General features: G+C 32.8%; 1 protein-coding gene across 1 annotated transcript in view; it reads right to left on the bottom strand.

The window, feature by feature from the left end:
• LOC142340385 (uncharacterized) overlaps window positions 1–27500 on the bottom strand; it is a 46651-nt gene that overhangs the window by 1714 nt on the left and 17437 nt on the right. The window contains exon 7 of the mRNA XM_075390962.1: window positions 943–1043. Within this exon, the coding sequence (XP_075247077.1) occupies window positions 943–1043 (101 nt within the window). The remainder of the gene's footprint in view (window positions 1–942; window positions 1044–27500) is intronic.

Here is a 27500-nt window from a genome sequence, read left to right as displayed (position 1 = left end):
GCCCCCTTAATTTTTCAGGTATTTTTCAGGTAAAGTTGAGGTAAGTTAACGTAAGTTCAGGTAAGGCAAAACTACCTGAACGTTTCAGGTAAGTTAAGGTGTTTTTTCAGGTAAATTTACCTGAACTTTATTTAGTGTGTAACGATAAATATATGGATCGGCGAAAATTGGCCGAAGAAAAAAGAGCCAGCCGAGTATATAGTTGCTCCCCCCACTAAAGTTGGTCGGAACAACAACTGCTTTCATTTATAAGACACAATTCTAGAAAATTTTCATACGAGACTAGCTTTCAGCAAGCAAAGAAAAATTTAAGAACCACAAAAAGTGGAACCAAGTGACACAAAACTTGATACACCTTGCCACATCAAGCAAAATTTTAATTCTTGCAAAATTTGAAAACTTACAAAGATCTTGACAAACAAAAAATTCTTGCGACACATTGGAAACATCATATCAAGACATGCAAAAAATTGCCAACAATTTGTTTCTTGCCCAAGCAAAGATCTTGCCAGTTCTTCCGTGTCTTGGTGTTATCGTGCCATGTAACATTGCTGGATATTCGCTAAACTAAACTATCATTTATTGCTTCTTATCAAGGCTCTTTCGTTTCACTGGGAAACCATTGAGAAAAGGTGGGTTATATCAAACTCGCAAATTCCTTCTAAAAGAAACCAGGACAAAAATTGTATTCATAGTAAACTGTTCAACCAGCAAAAAAATAAAACTAACAAACCGATATGTAATCGCTGCTGAACTACAGAAAACTCATTAAGAAACGTATAAGCGATTGTTAATTATCCAAAAGTATCGAGCTTAAGTAACAAAATGATCTTTTGGTTCAATTGCTACAGAATTGAACTAATTAATCATACTAAGTTGCGATACCCTTCCAAAAGTCATTCCAAGGACATGAAATTTAATTCTTCAGACTATCTAACTGACCTCTTGTTCACTCTGCAACTTCTTACGTCGATAGTCGCACAGCTTCTTCCACACTGAGAGGTCTATTCCTTCAGGTGCGTGAGTTTCCGACTCCAGTTCCTCTGAAGCAAAAACAATTCTGAACAATAATTTAACAACGCAACACTTTCTCATTTTGCTTTCAAAGTATCACGCTTTAGCTTTTGATTGGTTGATAAAAATAGAAAATGGATAAATATTACACAGAGTAAAATTGTTTAGTTTCAGTGACAACCTCTAGCACTACTCTTCCACTACTCTAGCACTATCATTCAGTTGCTTATACTTTTCCCCAGTAATTTATAAATTACCCAGTAATTTTAGAAATTAATATAGCAGAAATCAGAACGCATTCTACATTGTACCCTGCACTTGGAAGAACTTAACAAAAATACTGAATAAAAACCTTACTAAAAGATATCATTTCAGATAGGAAGAAAACACCTTGAACAGCTCCTTGATACGGGAGATGCCACATATAGTTTTTAATAAGAGATGATTAACAACTATCATGGTTCCAGCTTAATTTCCTAGCCCATCAATTGCGTTTATAACATCCCTTTTTTCACATTATTTCCGTCACTTGTTCTTTCTTCATCTTTTGCCTACAATTTGAAGCAATTTTTCAACTCACCTCATTGGGTGAGCCTTACAATTTTAACGTATGGTAACTCTCTGCAGAGCGATTCTGATAGGAGTTTCCTACTAATGTTTAGGTTCCGTGTGCAGTTTTTATGTTTCCTTTTCAAATATTTTTTAAGTGTTTAGGTTCGCAAGCGTCCGGTATTCTGCTAAGATGTGAAAATTTCACAAGTTCTGGGGATGACAAATAGCACAAAGTTTCACAAGAATCAATTGAAGAATGAATGAATAATTCGTGTTATGCCTTTCTTATTTATCCTTTTTATTTACATTTTTGTCCAATCAGAATTGAGTTCATTCTATTAATAGATAGTGAATATTTTATAAGTTTTGTTTGAGTCTGAGTCTTCATGCTCGATACTGTGGCTATCTAGAAAAGCGTTTAGCATGGGTTGGAAAACCCATTAACATGTGAGTTTGATTTCTGGTTTTAAGTTGTGTCAAGTTTTTCTAGATCGAAAAAGTTCAGTTGTGTGGCTTTGTTATGTGCACTTTTGTGTGTCAGTTTTGCTTGTGAGAGGGTTCCTCGGAATGATTCTGTGGCAATTTGTTGCCAGTACAATACAACTTTTGTCGTTGGAGATAGAAATGTGAGCTTTGTCCCCTTTCGTCATTCTGTATGCGGTGAACGGGTGGAGGCATCTGGAGCCAAGGGGATTAGTTTTGCTTTTATTCCCTGCGTAGCTACATTGGCAATCTCTTCCTTAGTGTGATTAGGCGGCCCAGAGAAGTCCATTAGTTGTAACGTCAGTGAAATTTAGATTTGAGATGAACTAATGCAAATTTTTTGGGAAATGTGGTTAGAGTTAATTGAAGTGGTTCCCAAATGTCTTTTTTGATTAGATTTTGTGGGATCAAGAGGAAACGAACTGACCGAAATTGGGGAAATTTTAATGGGAACGGTGATTGTGAATCAATGATTTGAATTTCAGTTGAATATTTAATACTTCGATTGACTGCTAGCGGTCACGGGTTTTTGGTACAAATTTGTTGGAAAAGGGGGGGTAGATTCTTTAAAATTGTGTTTGCAGAGTTTTATTTGGAAGTGTTTTTTTGTTTTATTGTTTGTCGAGTTTAGAATTGTTATTTCAGTGAAGTGTTATGGCTCGACAGTTAATGGGTTTAAAGGTGTCAAATATTCTATCGACACATCCAGAAAGGTTCGTTTTTTGTTATAGTTTTAAAGTTTTGTTTTCATTTGATACAATCTTCAATATAGCCTTGATAAGGCGTACGCGGCAAAGAAGTGATCTATTGGGGGATATAAGTAAGTTTAAGGAGGAGTATCTAAAGATGGGTAAGTTAATAGAAGTTGGGTGGAAGGAAGTTCCATGGGTTGACGGCTCTGGGTTGAAGAGTTGGCATCAATTAAGGGCTAAATTAGTTGAAGAGGGGAGGGAGTCAATAGTAGGTGGAAACGGTTGGCCGAAGTTGCCGTTAGAGATTCGAAATGAAGAAATAGTCGGGATAAAGAAGGATTTTTGTAGAGAAGTTGAATCGCTTGCTGATTTAAAGTTGAAGGTTTTGTTGATAATATGTCAGCTTATCATGGTGAATCACGCATATATGCTAAGGTATCAGCTTATGAATGTTTGTATGGCTCAGTCGGCTGGACATTTAACATAGAAGGAATTCTAAATGGAGAGGTTCCCTCTGACCTAGATTGTAATAGGAGAGATGCAACGATACAGTTTGGTCCCTGGTGGACACGATCACATATAGAAATAGGTGGAAGTGATAGTATATCAAAGACAATTGTAGGAGAAAAACTGTTTCTTATTTGTGGGAGCTACACGACGTCCATTGCATTTGATAATGTTGTAGGAACACCCCAGTATTTCATGGAATTAATTAGACGTGGTCCTAAAGCTAGCCACAGTATCGAGCATGAAGACTCAGACTCAAACAAAACTTATAAAATATTCACTATCTATTAATAGATAGTGAATATTTTATAAGTTTTGTTTGAGTCTGAGTCTTCATGCTCGATATAACGTATCCGTCCTATTTCATTGTGTGACAAAAAATTTAGGCTCTAATAGTTCAGTTTAGTTTTCGAAGATCTCCCCACATTTTGGGTAATTTATTATGAATGTTACGTTCCAAGCTGGCCCCTCTCATTGGGCAAAATTTTGAGAAGAGTGTATGTATAATCACACATTATTAGTTCTCAAACGCTACTATTCATTGTCAACGCTTTTCATGGAACTTTCAATGCCATCATTACTCTAGTTTTGATGCCGATATTTGGTTGTCTTCTTTCACCCCAAAAACGAAGCTCCGATGCGTGGAACATCGGGGAAATAAATTCATATGAAGCTTTTGTTGGTACAACTGCACAAACCTTAACAGTCGTTATTCAATACAAAATTTCATACAAGACATGTGTGAAAACATGTGAGAAACTTTGTTGTCGAATGTTAAGCTTTGATCACAAAAAGTCTGAAAGCATTTCAGTGGCGGTTTCTTTGGCCTCAAATATTTTAGCTAAAGTACGCGTAAGATCAAAAATTCTAATTGGAGGGAAAACCTGATGCTCTGTCAATAGGACGCTTGAGCCCGAGTGACGGGTACACGGCAAGTAGTATACATATCTGCCATGTTACTGGAGGGGGGGGGGGGGTCCGGACCCCCCCCCCCCCCCCCCCTACAAGAACTCTCACCACCGAAAAACTGATTTTCTCTTAGTGAAAGCAAGTTTTTTGGTTAAGTTTCGCCAGCCTGAGAGAAGTTCTTGGGTTAAGTTGACTGGCGAAACTTAACCAAAAAACATGCTTTCACTAAGAGAAAATCAATTTTTCGGTGGTGAGAGTTCTTGTAGGGGGGGGGGGGGGTGTCCGGACCCCCCGCCCTCCAGTAACATGGCAGATACCGGCTGCTCCAATGTGTATTTCAGAAGAAAGAATGCGTAGTACGGAGTGCTTAGACTATGGTTACAGCCTGTTGTAGTAACTTTAATTTTTTTATCTTTGAGACCATGAGAGGCATACTTGAAAAACTTTGAAAAATTTTCAATTTTTTTTTCGAAAAATTTTCAAAGTTTTTCAAAGTCCTAAAATGGTCTGAAATGGATTTTGCGCTATGAAAGAGCACTCAAAAGTGATTTTTTATTGACTTCACTTTTTTCACCTAAGTAGTATAGGGCCGAAACATATAAAAATTTCGAATTTTTTGAAAAACATTTTCAAAATTTTTCAAAGTCCTAAAATGGTCTGAAATGGATTTTGCACTATGAAAGAGCACTCAGAAGTGATTTTTTGTTGAATTCACTTTTTTTTCACCTATGAAGTATAGGGGTCGAAACCTGTAAAAAATTTTATTTTTTGAGAAAAATTTTTCAAAAATTATAAAAGTCCTAAAATGGTCTGAAATGGATTTTGCGCTATCAAAGAGCACTCAAAACTGATTTTTTTTGTTGACTTCATTTGTTCAACCAAGTAGGACCGGAAAAACTCAGTCTCTGAAGTAGTCTGAAATAAGTCAGAGTAGTCAGAAGCAGTTTTTGTTAACAATACTTTTGCAAATGTTCAGTATGATGTGGAAAGGTTGGCTTTGTTTTTTTTATATACATATGTAACTATGTATATTTCTATCAAAACAAGTACGTATATTTGCTTGCATGTGTTCAAAATTGTAATTTTTATGTCAGAATGAACAATTGAAAGAAAGGAAGGAATGAAAGTTTTATGTATATAATTATGCGTATTCATGAATATACTGGAAGTATATATGGAAGTGTATTTTGGTTTATAAGTAAATATAACTGTGCTTAAGTTTATTAACATGTTTGTATGAGTATAAGCTGAAATGAATGTTTGTGGGTAGAAATTGTAAATGTGTGTAATTGTCAAGACGTTTTTGTTTTTATGTGTGTATGTTTTTCTATATCTATACAGTGGAATGTATGTATATAAGTCTGAATGTGTTTATGTATTTATGTATTTATATGCTTGCAATCAGACGAGAGCAAGAGAGAGGGAGATAAGTCCCTGGAGGGCAATTTAATTGCCTTGAAGAATGTTGTTATTTGTCTCCACGATCCAATAATATTATATCTTGTAAACAGATTTTGACCTTCAGCGCTGATAAACTCTGTCCTCTAAACATTGGCAAGCAAAATATCACAACCGAAGACGACAACAAATTTTCTGATTTTCTGAGCATGCTTTTTTGAAAATCTGAATTTTCTACACCTAGCTAGCTACCATATTAAAAACTATCAAGATTTTTTTACAGAAAAAAATTAAATTCATGCTCTTTGTCTTTTAATCCTTGGCAAGAAAATGATAAAATGTTGCAACAACTTTTTGATTTTCTGAGCATGCTTTTTTGAAAACAGATTTCTCTACACTTATTCAGCTGCCCTTCTAGTAATGAACAAGATTATTAACAGGAAAAATATATATGAGATGAATTGTTGAGAGATAAACAATAAATTGAGCTAAGTAAAAAGAAAAAAACTCTGTAAAAACCGAAAATGTTGGTGGAAAACTATGATATGCAGGAGCAGGTGAAATTTTTAGTCAAATAACGTAGAATGATAGGAATTCATCAAGAGTTTGAATCAGACAAAAAGTGTAATGATGTACAAGAAGAGTAGTTTGCACTGGAACTGTAAAAAGCGCTAAAATTTTCAAAAAGTAATTAGTCACTTCATCAAATAAGCAAGACCAAACACAAACTATGGATCCGTGGTTGGTTGATATAAACAGCTTCAGAACTGTATAGGTTTTGTCTGTGTATTGGTAATAGGAATAATGGATATTGCAAGCTGAGACTGAAAAATTAAACAATGGCGAAACGCATCTTCAGTAAATGCTTCCGATAAATTCAACTATTGAACACTGCAAGTAAGGTACCAGAGAAACTCAAGCAACCAGAAATCAAAAACGTTCATAATAGTGTCTTCTTGGATCAAATTTACTGCGTTCAGTGACCCTGTGTTAAAACTTTGGATTACTTTTTGTTCTGTCAACGTTTTAAAATGAGATTACCGTAACGATATTTCAAAGAGCATCGGAAAGAGGTAAAACCAAAGGAATCTAAAATTAAAAGGAGCAGAGTCTTTATAACATATAATTGGGTTAAGCAGTCTGGCGAACATATTGGAATTTAACACAACACTACTGCTACCTACTACTGCTACTGCCTACTACTACTACCTACAACTACTATCTACAATCAGTACCTACTACTACTGCTACATACTAGTACTACCTACAACTTCTAATAGATACTATTACTAACTACTACAACTACTTATTGGTTCTTAGCTACACTAGTACCTACAACTACTTCTTTTTAATACCTTCAAATATTACCAATTGTTTACTAACTATCTACAACAAAGTGTTTCTCTTTTTCTAAAAAATGAAAACAATTCTTATCTCTAGAGACTCGTTGAGCATAAACAACAGAAGCTTTTATCTATCTCAAAGTAATATGCCCTGACTGACACAGACCGATAGAATTTACCCGCCAATATTTACAACAAATCATTAAGTGTTTGAAGTTTTTTCAAAGATATAAAAAACTCTGAAGCTCTGTCGTACACATTAACCCCAGTCATTTTCAACTCAACGTTAGTTCGTTAATTAACAATTAAAAAATCCATGGTATGATATATCAGGTTGATATTTAATTAAATAAATCAATGTAACGTTTTACTGTTTAGCGAACCAGTCTAATTTTTAGAACTTCAAATAAGTTTTATTGTTATGTTCTTTTTTTGAAGTGCAAATTTTGTATACTTTTTTCTCTTATGAGGGATCAGTCATAAACTTAAGTCTTTCAATTAAATTGCTGTTTTTTTGTTCATTCAATGTATGACGTCTGATTCCATTTGCAATTAATTGATAGATATGAAACGCAAACTTTTTAAAATTTCTTTTATGAAGGATTGTATAGCGTAAACATTTACTGGTTCTCAATATCAACTTTAAAAAAACATGCTTGCTTCCAAAACTCCATAGTGTGTACCTCGATGGAAACAAACAATTTACAACGTACATATATTATCCAAAAAAACTGAGGTTTTACTCTATATAGTCGTTTTCGTATGTTTATTCAGAGCCACCTGTTGTTTCAGTTATCATGTTTTACACAATTTTTTCTGAAACCTTACGTTTCAAAAATTTGTAGAGACTGAAAACTGATGGGATAGCTTGTCAGAGGGACATGTGTTAGTTGAGTTTCATATTAACCTTAGCTTCGGCTCAGGATGTGTTCACAGCTAAGACTGTAATTGTGAACTTGCTAGTAATCAAAAGTTTAGCGCTACATGATTTTGCAGTTTTCGTTATAATAACTTCCTCCTTTTTTATTGAATTTCACTTGGTCATTGTTTATCTGAAGAAAATTAAAGATAAATCAACCTCATGAAAAGTTTCTCAGCAAAATTAAGAGAACCAGTCATGTTGAAATTGAGAGCTCAAACAAAAACCTTAAATTTAGGTGTTTAGGTGAACAAATTTTGTTTGTTTTCAACGTCTGCTTACACTCAAGGGGCACCAATTGGTTCCAGAGAAGTACTTTCGCGGAATTTGAAACAAAATTCTTCTTTATTAGTGTTCAAAACTCAAAAAAACCGGAGACGGTATGGCTTTGGATAAGCAAGTATAATAAAATTGTGAAACATGGCCGATCACTTTATCTAAATGCTGAACCATTGAGTTCGAATTCGAGTTTGTGATCTAAAAATAGTATTCATGGATAATTGACTTTTTAAAAAAAGACTTCTTTTTTAGTATTCAAAACTCAACAATCGGAGGTGGTATGGATTTCGATAAGCAAGTGTAATAAAATGGTAATGCTTGGTCAATCGCTCTACATAAAAATGGAAGTTTTGAGTTTGTGTCTAAATTTGTGATTTAAAAACACTATTCAAGGATAATTGACTTTGAAAAAAGACTACTTTTAGCACTAAAAAACAATAATCGGTGATCGTGTAACTTGGAATTACCAAATATAATGAAATGTGATAACTTGGCCTATCGCTCTTTTTAAAAGTCAAAGTTTGAGTTTGAGTTTGTGATCTAAAAATAGTACTCAAGGTATAATTACATCATAATAGTTGAGTTGTGTTATAAAGTTGAGACCGCAAAACAATTGAAACACGTTCTCACAATCTATTTAAACTACAGCTATATATGTGTCAAAAAAGCGAAAGAGACCTTTTGGTTTTACTAAGCTTTCTGATATAGTTAACTATATTATATAGACTATATTCACATGGTCTATTATGTAATCTTTACTGCACGAGTTCTACAAGCATTCCTGAAGACTATAATTTTGTATTTTTCTGTAGAAAAGAACAGAAGAAACGCATGATTTTCCGAAATCAGCAGTTTTGACATATCTTACCGGTAATTCTTGAGAGGAGCGGTCAATGACTTCTTAAATGATTAATTTTCTCCGAAGAATGTTCGGCTAATGAACTTCAAATATTGCAAAATAACTAATATGGAGATATTTTAAGTCATGACCATATTAGGTAACAGTTAACACAACTAACTGTGATTTTTTTGCTACCATAAAAACCGTCAACACAGATAGTAGAAATCAGATTAGGCGCTTTGATTCCATCGTCAAACAAGTAAGTTTCTACATTCTTTTGGTCAATTTGGAAAAGGTTCCAATGTTAAAACCCTGCTATCCATAGTACATTAAGTTCAAAGTTTAAAGTATTCAAAATTTTTGGAAATTAGTGTTTTACTTTTCTATGTGATAATAAGTATTCTTGGCTTTGTGTACCTCGTTTTGATGGTATCTTTCCGAAAGGATTTTTAGGTTTTCAAACGTTTGTTTGTTATGGATCCTATGAAGAGTCGATTTGAGTTAAAGAACAAAAAAAACAACTGTCAAAAAACAAATCCTGATTATAGAGGCAATTAGCCTAATTTGATTTGCAGGTTTTTTAATGCAGTATTTTAGTTTTCTCTGAGCTTAAACAATGTGAGAAATATGTAAAACTATCTCTTAGAAAAAATTACCAGGTGGAATTTCACTACACCACTTTAAATGCCACTATTGTCGATAAAAACCATTGTAAATTAACATGATTTCTATCTTCACTTCATAAAGGTTTGTATCCTCTGTAACAATAAATGGTAGAATCATTATGTACAAGAAAAAGTGTTTTTTCAAGATTAATCATATAGCAAAACCTTAATCTTCAATAAAGCTTTTTTGATCCGCAATTTACGCTATGAATCACTGGTCTCACAGGTAGTATGAAAACATTTTTTTCGTGGCGCTCAAAAAGAAAACCCCTAACGGAACTGCAAAATTAACAAAGTTAAGAAAAGAAACGTTTTCCACGTTAAATTTGTTTTTTATTTGAAAGACTTAAAATAAAACAATGCCTAGCTTACATAAAAAAGATTTAGATTATGCAAAACAAAGTTTTATAAGACTTCCCTGTCAAACAAATGTTTATGAAATAGCAGATTTTTCATTACTACTTCAATAAATTTGTACTTTTAGAACTTCAATGGTTTGCCTGGAGGACACTCATAAGTGAACGGACAAGTATTCACTTCTTGCATTTATTGGAAATTTCGTTCGGATACGTTAAATGCTTACTATTCTTGATACTATAGCTTTATGGATTAACGAAGTTTTGCGTCCGCGTTAATGAATACTTAGGTTTGAAAATTTTATGAATTACTTAAATAACATACTGAAATACTTCATATTGACGCATAGCTTTAAAAGCTACTGGGTTAATTCTGTGAAAACCAAATGTTCCATGACAAACACAAGTTGTTGCACATGTAACCAGAAAACACTAGTGCATACTTACGTCTATGGTTCAGATTGAGCCTTTGAGCAATACATGTTTGTTATCTACTTACAAAAAACGTGAGCAGAGGGTTTCTTATCGTTCGTCAAAATAAACCACGTCATAACTGAGCAAAATCAATACTATTGTACAAATAACTTGGCATTAAACGTACAACTTAGAACCAGCTACTATATAACCTAGAAGCAATTGTAACCATGAAAGTCAAACAATAAGGCCAATAGGTGAATTTAAAAGAATTCGATTTGTCCTGTTTATTCAATTGCTTTATTTAAGTTTAAGTTATACTGGAGCACACTGTGGGTCAAAATGTATTCCGTAATAAACAATTGCAAGCCTATGTACTCACTCTCCTTTTATCTCAACGTTATCTCTCAGTAGAGTACATGTATATACGCCTTCTTGATCACAGACTAGAGAATACTTAAGCAAACTAATAAAAGTGCTTTTAGCCGAAAATAATATGCAAGAAATTTGCAGAGCAGACTGAACTTCTCACACGCACAGTGCAATTCTTCTGCTTTATGCCTAGCAATCAGATCAAAACCTTAAAATGTCAATATCCGAGGTACTTAGGAGAAACTTCAATCTATTTTACAAATGAAAACGAATTAGAATTAGTCTAACAGGTATAACAACTGTGGCCTCATCGAAATGTTATAGATATTCATAGGATACTATTACTAGTTGGCTAATTAGGCTAATAGAACGAATGCTAACATCTCAGCCAAAAGTTTGAGTTTACTTTTAACTCAATGACTTGCTTCTCAAAACAACTTTTTAGCGTTTTCATTTTTGACTTGTATTCCATTCAGTTAGTGTATGCCAAAACCCAAACTCAACTGCCGGTTTATAACTTATAATGTATCATATCCTAACGCAATTTGAAGGCTCATTTCAGCGCACAATTGTCTATCAAACTCGATATGAAAACAATATTGCCTTTATACAACAAAGGAAGGACAGTTCAATTTCAAGCTGGACTACCTTCGATCATTGCCTCATACCCAAAAATTTATTGACTTTGTTACTACATTACCTAAAATAACCGAGGAAGAACACTTTATCAACAACTCAACCCCCTCGGAAACTGAAGTAACTTCTCAGCATATACCCAATCCTTTGACTTCTGACATAGGATCACTTCCCATGGACACCAAGAGGATTTTGCGCAGTTACGATTTCGAAAGTATGCCCCTCTTCAGGAGCCAAGAAGAATACTTCGCTGCTTTAGAAGATTTGGAAAATCTGTGGAAAAAGCTCGAATCATGCAGAAATGAAACCAAACTAACCACTCTTCACGATAAGATTGATCATACTACATCATCCACATTCGATGATAACAGAATGACTGTGATATCTTCCATCTTAGAACGGTTCCCTAGTCTTCTGGAAGAAAACTCAAAAAATGAAGAAAACTTCCAGAAAATTAGCACTGAGCCGTCGTCTAACAATGTTCTACAGAAGAGGAGACATTTTCGTGTAGTTCGAGGATGTGTACTTCACAGTGGAAATTTTCCAAAAGAATGAGATTCGATGAAAATGTGAGGTGTTCATGTGACAATAACATTTAGAACTGAAAAATACTTGTTGATTAAAGCTTTTGAACTAGACGTTGGTTTTCAGTATTGAATTGTTTAAATTTATAACCTGTTACCTGAAATGCTCTGCATTATTAAACTTCATTGTGTATGCTTATTATCCAAAATTGAGTAGTTGCAAAACAACTCCTTTAAACTACAGTTTGTTGATTCAACATTATCCACGTCAGAGAAACAGGAAACAGTGTTCGGCCTGTTCAAAGCAGTAGAAAGTCAGAAATTTGTTCCCCAGAGGAACCCCAAACCGTAAATTATTGTTCTGAAAATGTTGAAACGAATACGCGCAAGAGAGTCGACGTTATAAAGAGCTGACGTTAGAAAACGCCGCAACTTGTTTTGATTTAATTAGAGCCGAAATCAAAAATTTGCCGTTAATTACCCTAAATTGTTAGTTGATTACTAAAAAAAGTACCTGAGTGGGTTAATTGGTCTCATGTTCGGTTATGATAGTTTCATATCAAGTCCCAAGAGCCGCTGAGGCATGGCCATGGTCCACGATGGTTTCAAGATGATTACATTTTAATTCGTTTTCATTGTCTATACTAGGAGATACTAAATTCTCTGTTCTCAAATACTCGGTTATGATTGGGACAAAATTTTAGTAGTCTCATTTGAGAAGCCAATTTAATTGGCCACAACATTTATCTTAAATTATCAACTAATAGTTTAAAATAAAATGTCGGCTCTCTTTTAAATCGGCTCTTTTCACTTCGGCTCTCTTACAATTCACTGGTTGAAACAAAAATCCAACCTGACCACTTGATTTTTATGAATAAAAATACCTGTATTGTGAGAAGTTCACACTGCTCTGCAAATTTCTTGCATATTATTTTCGGCTAAAAGCACTTTTATTAGTTTGCTTAAGTATTCTCTAGTCTGTGATCAAGAAGGCGTATATACATGTACTCTACTGAGAGATAACGTTGAGATAAAAAGAGAGTGAGTACATAGGCTTGCAATTGTTTATTACGGAATACATTTCGACCCACAGTGTGCTCCAGTATAACTTAAAATTAAATAAATCAATTGAATAAACAGGACAAATCAAATTCTTTTAAATTCACCTATTGGCCTTATTGTTTGACTTTCATGGTTACAATTGCTTCTAGGTTATATAGTAACTGGTTCTAAGTTGTACGTTTAATGCCAAGTTATTTGTACAATAGTATTGATTTTGCTTAGTTATGACGTGGTTTATTTTGACGAACGATAAGAAACCCTCTGCTCACGTTTTCTGTAAGTAGATAAAAAACATGTTTTGCTCAAAGGCTCAATCTGAACCATAGACGTAAGTATGCACTAGTGTTTTCTGGTTACATGTGCAACAACTTGTGTTTGTCATGGAACATTTGGTTTTCACAGAATTCACCCAGTAGCTTTGAAAGCTATGTGTCAATATGAAGTATTGCAGTATGTTATTTAAGTAATTCATAAAATTTTCAAACCTAAGTATTCATTAACGCGGACGCAAAACTTCGTTAATCCTAAAGCTATAGTATCAAGAATAGTAAGCATTTAACGTATCCGAACGAAATTTCCAATAAATGCATGAAGTGAATACTTGTCCGTTCACTTATGAGTGTCCTCCAGGCAAACCATTGAAGTTCTAAAAGTACAAATTTATTAAAATAGTTTTGAAAAATCTGCTATTTCATAAACATTTTTTTGACAGGGAAGTCTTATAAAACTTTGTTTTGCATAATCTAAATCTTTTTTATGTCAGCTAGGCATTGTTTTATTTTAGGTCTTTCAAATAAAAAACAAATTTAACGTGGAAAACGTTTCCTTTCTTACCTTTGTTAATTTTGCAGTTCCGTTAGGGGTTTTCTTTTTGAGCGCCACGAAAAAAATGTTTTCATACTACCTGTGAGACCAGTGATTCATAGCGTAAATTGCGGATCAAAAAAGCTTTATTGAAGATTAAGGTTTTGCTATATGATTAATCTTGAAAAAACACTTTTACTTGTACATAATGATTCTACCATTTATTGTTACAGAGGATACAAACCTTTATGAAGTGAAGATAGAAATCATGTTAATTTACAACGGTTTTTATCGACAATAGTGGCATTTAAAGTGGTGTAGTGAAATTTCACCTGGTAATTTTTTCTAAGAGACAGTTTTACATATTTCTCACATTGTTTAAGCTCAGAGAAAACTAAAATACTGCATTAAAAAACCTGCAAATCAAATTAGGCTAATTGCCTCTATAATCAGGATTTGTTTTTTGACAGTTGTTTTTTTTGTTCTTTAACTCAAATCGACTCTTCATAGGATCCATAACAAACAAACGTTTGAAAACCTAAAAATCCTTTCGGATAGATACCATCAAAACGAGGTACACAAAGCAAAGAATACTTATTATCACATAGAAAAGTAAAACACTAATTTCCAAAAATTTTGAATACTTTAAACTTTGAACTTAATGTACTATGGATAGCAGGGTTTTAACACAGCAGGGTTTTGACCAAAAGAATGTAGAAACTTACTTGTTTGACGATGCAATCAAAGCGCCTAATCTGATTTCTACTATCTGTGTTGACGGTTTTTATGGTAGCAAAAAAATCACAGTTAGTTGTGTTAACTGTTACCTAATATGGTCATGACTTAAAATATCTCCATATTAGTTATTTTGCAATATTTGAAGTTCATTAGCCGAACATTCTTCGGAGAAAATTAATCATTTAAGAAGTCATTGACCGCTCCTCTCAAGAATTACCGGTAAGATATGTCAAAACTGCTGATTTCGGAAAATCATGCGTTTCTTCTGTTCTTTTCTACAGAAAAATACAAAATTATAGTCTTCAGGAATGCTTGTAGAACTCGTGCAGTAAAGATTACATAATAGACCATGTGAATATAGTCTATATAATATAGTTAACTATATCAGAAAGCTTAGTACAACCAAAAGGTCTCTTTCGCTTTTTTGACACATATATAGCTGTAGTTTAAATAGATTGTGAGAACGTGTTTCAATTGTTTTGCCGTCGCAACTTTATAACACAACTCAACTATAATGATGTAATTATACCTTGAATACTATTTTTAGATCGCATACTCAAACTCAAACTTTGACTTTTAAAAAGAGCGATAGGCCAAGTTATCACATTTCATTATATTTGGTAATTCCAAGTTACACGATCACCGATTATTGTTTTTTAGTGCTAAAAGTAGTCTTTTTTCAAAGTCAATTATCCTTGAATAGTGTTTTTAAATCACAAATTTAGACACAAACTCAAAACTTCCATTTTTATGTAGAGCGATTGACCAAGCATTACCATTTTATTACACTTGCTTATCGAAATCCATACCATCTCCGATTGTTGAGTTTTGAATACTAAAAAAGAAGTCTTTTTTTAAAAAGTCAATTATCCATGAATACTATTTTTAGATCACAAACTCGAATTCGAACTCAATGGTTCAACATTTAGATAAAGTGATCGGCCATGTTTCACAATTTTATTATACTTGCTTATCCAAAGCCATACCGTCTCCGGTTTTTTTGAGTTCTGAACACTAATAAAGAAGAATTTTGTTTCAAATTCCGCGAAAAGTACTTCTCTGGAACCAATTGGTGCCCCTTGAGTGTAAGCAGACGTTGAAAACAAACAAAATTTGTTCACCTGAACACCTAAATTTAAGGTTTTTGTTTGAGCTCTCAATTTCAACACGACTGTTTCTCTTAATTTTGCTGAGAAACTTTTCATGAGGTTGATTTATCTTTAATTTTCTTCAGATAAACAATGACCAAGTGAAATTCAATAAAAAAAGGAGGAAGTTATTATAACGAAAATTGCAAAATCATGTAGCGCTAAACTTTTGATTACTAGCAAGTTCACAATTACAGTCTTAGCTGTGAACACATCCTGAGCCGAAGCTAAGGTTAATATGAAACTCAACTAACACATGTCCCTCTGACAAGCTATCCCATCAGTTTTCAGTCTCTACAAATTTTTGAAACGTAAGGTTTCAGAAAAAATTGTGTAAAACATGATAACTGAAACAACAGGTGGCTCTGAATAAACATACGAAAACAACTATATAGAGTAAAACCTCAGTTTTTTTGGATAATATATGTACGTTGTAAATTGTTTGTTTCCATCGAGGTACACACTATGGAGTTTTGGAAGCAAGCATGTTTTTTTAAAGTTGATATTGAGAACCAGTAAATGTTTACGCTATACAATCCTTCATAAAAGAAATTTTGAAAAGTTTGCGTTTCATATCTATCAATTAATTGCAAATGGAATCAGACGTCATACATTGAATGAACAAAAAAAACAGCAATTGAATAAAAGACTTAAGTTTATGACTGATCCCTCATAAGAGAAAAAAGTATACAAAATTTGCACTTCAAAAAAAGAACATAACAATAAAACTTATTTGAAGTTCTAAAAATTAGACTGGTTCGCTAAACAGTAAAACGTTACATTGATTTATTTAATTAAATATCAACCTGATATATCATACCATGGTTTTTTTAATTGTTAATTAACAAACTAACGTTGAGTTGAAAATGACTGGGGTTAATGTGTACGACAGAGCTTCAGAGTTTTTTATATCTTTGAAAAAACTTCAAACACTTAATGATTTGTTGTAAATATTGGCGGGTAAATTCTATCGGTCTGTGTCAGTCAGGGCATATTACTTTGAGATAGATAAAAGCTTCTGTTGTTTATGCTCAACGAGTCTCTAGAGATAAGAATTGTTTTCATTTTTTAGAAAAACAGAAACACTTTGTTGTAGATAGTTAGTAAACAATAGGTAATATTTGAAGGTATTAAAAAGAAGTAGTTGTAGGTACTAGTGTAACTAAGAACCAATAAGTAGTTGTAGTAGTTAGTAATAGTATCTAGTAGAAGTTGTAGGTAGTACTAGTATGTAGCAGCAGTAGTAGGTACTGATTGTAGATAGTAGTTGTAGGTAGTAGTAGTAGGCAGTAGCAGTAGTAGGTAGCAGTAGTGTTGTGTTAAATTCCAATATGTTCGCCAGACTGCTTAACCCAATTATATGTTATAAAGACTCTGCTCCTTTTAATTTTAGATTCCTTGAATTTACCTCTTTCCGATGCTCTATGAAATATCGTTACGGTAATCTCATTTTAAAACGTTGACAGAACAAAAAGTAATCCCAAGTTTTAACACAGGGTTACTGAACGCAGTAAATTTGACCCAAGAAGACACTATTATGAACGTTTTTGATTTCTGTTTGCTTGAGTTTCTCTGGTACCTTACTTGCAGTGTTCAATAGTTGAATTTATCGGAAGCATTTACTGAAGATGCGTTTCGCCATTGTTTAATTTTTCAGTCTCAGCTTGCAATATCCATTATTCCTATTACCAATACACAGACAAAACCTATACAGTTCTGAAGCTGTTTATATCAACCAACCACGGATCCATAGTTTGTGTTTGGTCTTGCTTACTTGATGAAGTGACTAATTGGTTTTTGAAAATTTTAGCGCTTTTTACAGTTCCAGTGCAAACTACTCTTCTTGTACATCATTACACTTTTTGTCTGATTCAAGCTCTTGATGAATTCCTATCATTTTACGTTATTTGACTAAAAATTTCACCTGCTCCTGCATATCATAGTTTTCCACCAACAATTTCGGTTTTTACAGAGTTTATTCTTTTTACTTAGCTCAATTTATTGTTTATCTCTCAACAATTCATCTCATATATATTTTTCCTGTAAATAATCTTGTTCATTACTAGACGGGCAGCTGAATAAGTGTAGAGAAATCTGTTTTCAAAAAAGCATGCTCAGAACATCAAAAATTTGTTTTTGTTTTCTGTGTTGCAACATTTTATCATTTTCTTGCCAAGGATTAAAAGACAAAGAGCATGAATTTAATTTTTTTTCTGTAAAAAAATCTTGATAGTTTTTAATATGGTAGCTAGCTAGGTGTAGAAAATTCAGATTTTCAAAAAAGCATGCTCAGAAAATCAGAAAAATTGTTGTCGTCTTCGGTTGTGATATTTTGCTTGCCAATGTTTAGAGGACAGAGTTTATCAGCGCTGAAGGTCAAAATCTGTTTACAAGATATAATATTATTGGATCGTGGAGACAAATAACAACATTCTTCAAGGCAATTAAATTGCCCTCCAGGGACTTATCTCCCTCTCTCTCGCTCTCGTCTGATTGCAAGCATATAAATACATAAATACATAAACACATTCAGACATATATACATACATTCCTCTGTATAGATATAGAAAAACATACACACATAAAAACAAAAACGTCTCGACAATTACACACATTTAAAATTTCTACCCACAAACATACATTTCAGCTTATACTCATACAAACATGTTAATAAACTTAAGCACAGTTATATTTACTTATAAACCAAAATACACTTCCATATATACTTCCAGTATATTCATGAATACGCAAAATTATATACATAAAACTTTCATTCCTTCCTTTCTTTCAATTGTTCATTCTGACATAAAAACTACAATTTTGAACACATGCAAGCAAATATACGTACTTGTTTTGATAGAAATATACATAGTTACATATGTATATAAAAAAACAAAGCCAACCTTTCCACATCATACTGAACATTTGCAAAAGTATTGTTAACAAAAACTGCTTCTGACTACTCTGACTTATTTCAGACTACTTTAGAAACTGAGTTTTTCCGGTCCTACTTGGTTGAACAAATGAAGTCAACAAAAAAAAATCAGTTTTGAGTGCTCTTTGATAGCGCAAAATCCATTTCAGACCATTTTAGGACTTTTATAATTTTTGAAAAATTTTTCTCAAAAAATAAAATTTTTTACAGGTTTCGACCCCTATACTTCATAGGTGAAAGAAAAGTGAATTCAACAAAAAATCACTTCTGAGTGCTCTTTCATAGTGCAAAATCCATTTCAGACCATTTTAGGACTTTGAAAAATTTTGAAAATGTTTTTCAAAAAATTCGAAATTTCTATGTTTCGGCCCTATACTACTTAGGTGAAAAAAATGAAGTCAATAAAAATCACTTTTGAGCGCTCTTTCATAGCGCAAAATCGATTTCAGACCATTTTAGGACTCTGAAAAATTTTGAAAAATTTTTTTCAAAAATTCGAAATTTTTAAGTTTCGGCCCTATACTACTTAGGTGAAAAAAGTGAAGTCAATAAAAAATCACTTTTGAGTGCTCTTTCATAGCGCAAAATCCATTTCAGACCATTTTAGGACTGAAAAATTTTGAAAATGTTTTTCAAAAAATTCGAAATTTCTATGTTTCGGCCCTATACTACTTAGGTGAAAAAAGTGAAGTCAATAAAAAATCACTTTTGAGTGCTCTTTCATAGCGCAAAATCCATTTCAGACCATTTTAGGACTGAAAAATTTTGAAAATGCTTTTCAAAAAATTCGAAATTTCTATGTTTCGGCCCTATACTACTTAGGTGAAAAAAGTGAAGTCAATAAAAAATCACTTTTGAGTGCTCTTTCATAGCGCAAAATCCATTTCAGACCATTTTAGGACTTTGAAAAACTTTGAAAATTTTTCGAAAAAAAATTTGAAAATTTTTCAAAGTTTTTCAAGTATGCCTCTCATGGTCTCAAAGATAAAAAAATTAAAGTTACTACAACAGGCTATAACCATAGTCTAAGCACTCCGTACTACGCATTCTTTCTTCTGAAATACACATTGGAGCAGCCGGTATCTGCCATGTTTCTCTTAATTTTGCTGAGAAACTTTTCATGAGGTTGATTTATCTTTAATTTTCTTCAGATAAACAATGACCAAGTGAAATTCAATAAAAAAGGAGGAAGTTATTATAACGAAAATTGCAAAATCATGTAGCGCTAAACTTTTGATTACTAGCAAGTTCACAATTACAGTCTTAGCTGTGAACACATCCTGAGCCGAAGCTAAGGTTAATATGAAACTCAACTAACACATGTCCCTCTGACAAGCTATCCCATCAGTTTTCAGTCTCTACAAATTTTTGAAACGTAAGGTTTCAGAAAAAATTGTGTAAAACATGATAACTGAAACAACAGGTGGCTCTGAATAAACATACGAAAACAACTATATAGAGTAAAACCTCAGTTTTTTTGGATAATATATGTACGTTGTAAATTGTTTGTTTCCATCGAGGTACACACTATGGAGTTTTGGAAGCAAGCATGTTTTTTTAAAGTTGATATTGAGAACCAGTAAATGTTTACGCTATACAATCCTTCATAAAAGAAATTTTAAAAAGTTTGCGTTTCATATCTATCAATTAATTGCAAATGGAATCAGACGTCATAAATTGAATGAACAAAAAAACAGCAATTGAATAAAAGACTTAAGTTTATGACTGATCCCTCATAAGAGAAAAAAGTATACAAAATTTGCACTTCAAAAAAAGAACATAACAATAAAACTTATTTGAAGTTCTAAAAATTAGACTGGTTCGCTAAACAGTAAAACGTTACATTGATTTATTTAATTAAATATCAACCTGATATATCATACCATGGATTTTTTAATTGTTAATTAACAAACTAACGTTGAGTTGAAAATGACTGGGGTTAATGTGTACGACAGAGCTTCAGAGTTTTTTATATCTTTGAAAAAACTTCAAACACTTAATGATATGTTGTAAATATTGGCGGGTAAATTCTATCGGTCTGTGTCAGTCAGGGCATATTACTTTGAGATAGATAAAAGCTTCTGTTGTTTATGCTCAACGAGTCTCTAGAGATAAGAATTGTTTTCATTTTTTAGAAAAACAGAAACACTTTGTTGTAGATAGTTAGTAAACAATAGGTAATATTTGAAGGTATTAAAAAGAAGTAGTTGTAGGTACTAGTGTAACTAAGAACCAATAAGTAGTTGTAGTAGTTAGTAATAGTATCTAGTAGAAGTTGTAGGTAGTACTAGTATGTAGCAGCAGTAGTAGGTACTGATTGTAGATAGTAGTTGTAGGTAGTAGTAGTAGGCAGTAGCAGTAGTAGGTAGCAGTAGTGTTGTGTTAAATTCCAATATGTTCGCCAGACTGCTTAACCCAATTATATGTTATAAAGACTCTGCTCCTTTTAATTTTAGATTCCTTGGATTTACCTCTTTCCGATGCTCTATGAAATATCGTTACGGTAATCTCATTTTAAAACGTTGACAGAACAAAAAGTAATCCAAAGTTTTAACACAGGGTTACTGAACGCAGTAAATTTGATCCAAGAAGACACTATTATGAACGTTTTTGATTTCTGGTTGCTTGAGTTTCTCTGGTACCTTACTTGCAGTGTTCAATAGTTGAATTTATCGGAAGCATTTACTGAAGATGCGTTTCGCCATTGTTTAATTTTTCAGTCTCAGCTTGCAATATCCATTATTCCTATTACCAATACACAGACAAAACCTATACAGTTCTGAAGCTGTTTATATCAACCAACCACGGATCCATAGTTTAAGTTTGGTCTTGCTTATTTGATGAAGTGACTAATTGGTTTTTGAAAATTTTAGCGCTTTTTACAGTTCCAGTGCAAACTACTCTTCTTGTACATCATTACACTTTTTGTCTGATTCACGCTCTTGATGAATTCCTATCATTTTACGTTATTTGACTAAAAATTTCACCTGCTTCTGCATATCATAGTTTTCCACCGACATTTTCGGTTTTTACAGAGTTTATTCTTTTTACTTAGCTCAATTTATTGTTTATCTCTCAACAATTCATCTCATATATATTTTTCCTGTAAATAATCTTGTTCATTACTAGACGGGCAGCTGAATAAGTGTAGAGAAATCTGTTTTCAAAAAAGCATGCTCAGAACATCAAAAATTTGTTTTTGTTTTCTGTGTTGCAACATTTTATCATTTTCTTGCCAAGGATTAAAAGACAAAGAGCATGAATTTAATTTTTTTTCTGTAAAAAAATCTTGATAGTTTTTAATATGGTAGCTAGCTAGGTGTAGAAAATTCAGATTTTCAAAAAAGCATGCTCAGAAAATCAGAAAAATTGTTGTCGTCTTCGGTTGTGATATTTTGCTTGCCAATGTTTAGAGGACAGAGTTTATCAGCGCTGAAGGTCAAAATCTGTTTACAAGATATAATATTATTGGATCGTGGAGACAAATAACAACATTCTTCAAGGCAATTAAATTGCCCTCCAGGGACTTATCTCCCTCTCTCTCGCTCTCGTCTGATTGCAAGCATATAAATACATAAATACATAAACACATTCAGACATATATACATACATTCCTCTGTATAGATATAGAAAAACATACACACATAAAAACAAAAACGTCTCGACAATTACACACATTTAAAATTTCTACCCACAAACATACATTTCAGCTTATACTCATACAAACATGTTAATAAACTTAAGCACAGTTATATTTACTTATAAACCAAAATACACTTCCATATATACTTCCAGTATATTCATGAATACGCAAAATTATATACATAAAACTTTCATTCCTTCCTTTCTTTCAATTGTTCATTCTGACATAAAAACTACAATTTTGAACACATGCAAGCAAATATACGCACTTGTTTTGATAGAAATATACATAGTTACATATGTATATAAAAAAACAAAGCCAACCTTTCCACATCATACTGAACATTTGCAAAAGTATTGTTAACAAAAACTGCTTCTGACTACTCTGACTTATTTCAGACTACTTCAGAAACTGAGTTTTTCCGGTCCTACTTGGTTGAACAAATGAAGTCAACAAAAAAAAATCAGTTTTGAGTGCTCTTTGATAGCGCAAAATCCATTTCAGACCATTTTAGGACTTTTATAATTTTTGAAAAATTTTTCTCAAAAAATAAAATTTTTTACAGGTTTCGACCCCTATACTTCATAGGTGAAAAAAAAGTGAATTCAACAAAAAATCACTTCTGAGTGCTCTTTCATAGTGCAAAATCCATTTCAGACCATTTTAGGACTTTGAAAAATTTTGAAAATGTTTTTCAAAAAATTCGAAATTTCTATGTTTCGGCCCTATACTACTTAGGTGAAAAAAGTGAAGTCAATAAAAATCACTTTTGAGTGCTCTTTCATAGCGCAAAATCGATTTCAGACCATTTTAGGACTCTGAAAAATTTTGAAAAATTTTTTTCAAAAATTCGAAATTTTTAAGTTTCGGCCCTATACTACTTAGGTGAAAAAAGTGAAGTCAATAAAAAATCACTTTTGAGTGCTCTTTCATAGCGCAAAATCCATTTCAGACCATTTTAGGACTGAAAAATTTTGAAAATGCTTTTCAAAAAATTCGAAATTTCTATGTTTCGGCCCTATACTACTTAGGTGAAAAAAGTGAAGTCAATAAAAAATCACTTTTGAGTGCTCTTTCATAGCGCAAAATCCATTTCAGACCATTTTAGGACTTTGAAAAACTTTGAAAATTTTTCGAAAAAAAATTTGAAAATTTTATATGTTTCGGCCCTATACTACTTAGGTGAAAAAAGTGAAGTCAATAAAAAATCACTTTTGAGTGCTCTTTCATAGCGCAAAATCCATTTCAGACCATTTTAGGACTTTGAAAAACTTTGAAAATTTTTCGAAAAAAAATTTTAAAATTTTTCAAAGTTTTTCAAGTATGCCTCTCATGGTCTCAAAGATAAAAAAATTAAAGTTACTACAACAGGCTATAACCATAGTCTAAGCACTCCGTACTACGCATTCTTTCTTCTGAAATACACATTGGAGCAGCCGGTATCTGCCATGTTTCTCTTAATTTTGCTGAGAAACTTTTCATGAGGTTGATTTATCTTTAATTTTCTTCAGATAAACAATGACCAAGTGAAATTCAATAAAAAAGGAGGAAGTTATTATAACGAAAATTGCAAAATCATGTAGCGCTAAACTTTTGATTACTAGCAAGTTCACAATTACAGTCTTAGCTGTGAACACATCCTGAGCCGAAGCTAAGGTTAATATGAAACTCAACTAACACATGTCCCTCTGACAAGCTATCCCATCAGTTTTCAGTCTCTACAAATTTTTGAAACGTAAGGTTTCAGAAAAAATTGTGTAAAACATGATAACTGAAACAACAGGTGGCTCTGAATAAACATACGAAAACAACTATATAGAGTAAAACCTCAGTTTTTTTGGATAATATATGTACGTTGTAAATTGTTTGTTTCCATCGAGGTACACACTATGGAGTTTTGGAAGCAAGCATGTTTTTTTGAAGTTGATATTGAGAACCAGTAAATGTTTACGCTATACAATCCTTCATAAAAGAAATTTTAAAAAGTTTGCGTTTCATATCTATCAATTAATTGCAAATGGAATCAGACGTCATACATTGAATGAACAAAAAAAACAGCAATTGAATAAAAGACTTAAGTTTATGACTGATCCCTCATAAGAGAAAAAAGTATACAAAATTTGCACTTCAAAAAAAGAACATAACAATAAAACTTATTTGAAGTTCTAAAAATTAGACTGGTTCGCTAAACAGTAAAACGTTACATTGATTTATTTAATTAAATATCAACCTGATATATCATACCATGGTTTTTTTAATTGTTAATTAACAAACTAACGTTGAGTTGAAAATGACTGGGGTTAATGTGTACGACAGAGCTTCAGAGTTTTTTATATCTTTGAAAAAACTTCAAACACTTAATGATTTGTTGTAAATATTGGCGGGTAAATTCTATCGGTCTGTGTCAGTCAGGGCATATTACTTTGAGATAGATAAAAGCTTCTGTTGTTTATGCTCAACGAGTCTCTAGAGATAAGAATTGTTTTCATTTTTTAGAAAAACAGAAACACTTTGTTGTAGATAGTTAGTAAACAATAGGTAATATTTGAAGGTATTAAAAAGAAGTAGTTGTAGGTACTAGTGTAACTAAGAACCAATAAGTAGTTGTAGTAGTTAGTAATAGTATCTAGTAGAAGTTGTAGGTAGTACTAGTATGTAGCAGCAGTAGTAGGTACTGATTGTAGATAGTAGTTGTAGGTAGTAGTAGTAGGCAGTAGCAGTAGTAGGTAGCAGTAGTGTTGTGTTAAATTCCAATATGTTCGCCAGACTGCTTAACCCAATTATATGTTATAAAGACTCTGCTCCTTTTAATTTTAGATTCCTTGGATTTACCTCTTTCCGATGCTCTATGAAATATCGTTACGGTAATCTCATTTTAAAACGTTGACAGAACAAAAAGTAATCCAAAGTTTTAACACAGGGTTACTGAACGCAGTAAATTTGATCCAAGAAGACACTATTATGAACGTTTTTGATTTCTGGTTGCTTGAGTTTCTCTGGTACCTTACTTGCAGTGTTCAATAGTTGAATTTATCGGAAGCATTTACTGAAGATGCGTTTCGCCATTGTTTAATTTTTCAGTCTCAGCTTGCAATATCCATTATTCCTATTACCAATACACAGACAAAACCTATACAGTTCTGAAGCTGTTTATATCAACCAACCACGGATCCATAGTTTGTGTTTGGTCTTGCTTATTTGATGAAGTGACTATTTGGTTTTTGAAAATTTTAGCGCTTTTTACAGTTCCACTGCAAACTACTCTTCTTGTACATCATTACACTTTTTGTCTGATTCAAGCTCTTGATGAATTCCTATCATTTTACGTTATTTGACTAAAAATTTCACCTGCTTCTGCATATCATAGTTTTCCACCAACATTTTCGGTTTTTACAGAGTTTATTCTTTTTACTTAGCTCAATTTATTGTTTATCTCTCAACAATTCATCTCATATATATTTTTCCTGTAAATAATCTTGTTCATTACTAGACGGGCAGCTGAATAAGTGTAGAGAAATCTGTTTTCAAAAAAGCATGCTCAGAACATCAAAAATTTGTTTTTGTTTTCTGTGTTGCAACATTTTATCATTTTCTTGCCAAGGATTAAAAGACAAAGAGCATGAATTTAATTTTTTTTCTGTAAAAAAATCTTGATAGTTTTTAATATGGTAGCTAGCTAGGTGTAGAAAATTCAGATTTTCAAAAAAGCATGCTCAGAAAATCAGAAAAATTGTTGTCGTCTTCGGTTGTGATATTTTGCTTGCCAATGTTTAGAGGACAGAGTTTATCAGCGCTGAAGGTCAAAATCTGTTTACAAGATATAATATTATTGGATCGTGGAGACAAATAACAACTATCTTCAAGGCAATTAAATTGCCCTCCAGGGACTTATCTCCCTCTCTCTCGCTCTCGTCTGATTGCAAGCATATAAATACATAAATACATAAACACATTCAGACATATATACATACATTCCTCTGTATAGATATAGAAAAACATACACACATAAAAACAAAAACGTCTCGACAATTACACACATTTAAAATTTCTACCCACAAACATACATTTCAGCTTATACTCATACAAACATGTTAATAAACTTAAGCACAGTTATATTTACTTATAAACCAAAATACACTTCCATATATACTTCCAGTATATTCATGAATACGCAAAATTATATACATAAAACTTTCATTCCTTCCTTTCTTTCAATTGTTCATTCTGACATAAAAACTACAATTTTGAACACATGCAAGCAAATATACATACTTGTTTTGATAGAAATATACATAGATACATATGTATATAAAAAAACAAAGCCAACCTTTCCACATCATACTGAACATTTGCAAAAGTATTGTTAACAAAAACTGCTTCTGACTACTCTGACTTATTTCAGACTACTTCAGAAACTGAGTTTTTCCGGTCCTACTTGGTTGAACAAATGAAGTCAACAAAAAAAAATCAGTTTTGAGTGCTCTTTCATAGCGCAAAATCCATTTCAGACCATTTTAGGACTTTGAAAAACTTTGAAAATTTTTCGAAAAAAAAATTTAAAATTTTTCAAAGTTTTTCAAGTATGCCTCTCATGGTCTCAAAGATAAAAAAAATTAAAGTTACTACAACAGGCTATAACCATAGTCTAAGCACTCCGTACTACGCATTCTTTCTTCTGAAATACACATTGGAGCAGCCGGTATCTGCCATGTTACTGGAGGACCCCCCCTACAAGAACTCTCACCACCGAAAAACTGATTTTCTCTTAGTGAAAGCAAGTTTTTTGGTTGAGTTTCGCCAGCCTGAGAGAAGTTCTTGGGTTAAGTTGACTGGCGAAACTTAACCAAAAAACTTGCTTTCACTAAGAGAAAATCAGTTTTTCGGTGGTGAGAGTTCTTGTAGGGGGGGGGGGGGGTCCGGACCCCCCCTCCAGTAACATGGCAGATATGTATACTACTACGGCATGCATGAGACTACGATTTGTCTTCAAATTTAATCAGAAAGCTAACTGATAAACCTTTTCTGTGTCACACCCTCAGTTGAAACCGAATGCAACTTTTGACGAAGCTGAACCCTTATGAAATATTAGGACTCAATTAAGCTGTGGTGATTTGGTTATTGAAATATCTTTGTAGCTGTATATTTATTTTTAAAAACACGCGGTAAGCAAAAAAGAGGGAGCTAGTGTGATATCTTTGAATATCATGTACTCCTAAATAGGATTGTTTTCATGACCTTAAAGGCTGATAAACATTTCGTAATTTCG

This window comes from Convolutriloba macropyga, chromosome 5 (assembly GCF_964194025.1).
Source record: "Convolutriloba macropyga chromosome 5, txConMacr16.3, whole genome shotgun sequence".
Classification (NCBI taxonomy): domain Eukaryota; kingdom Metazoa; phylum Xenacoelomorpha; order Acoela; family Convolutidae; genus Convolutriloba; species Convolutriloba macropyga.
The sequence above is the reverse complement of the archived record's forward strand: the minus strand, read 5'-3'. Positions and strand labels throughout refer to the sequence as shown.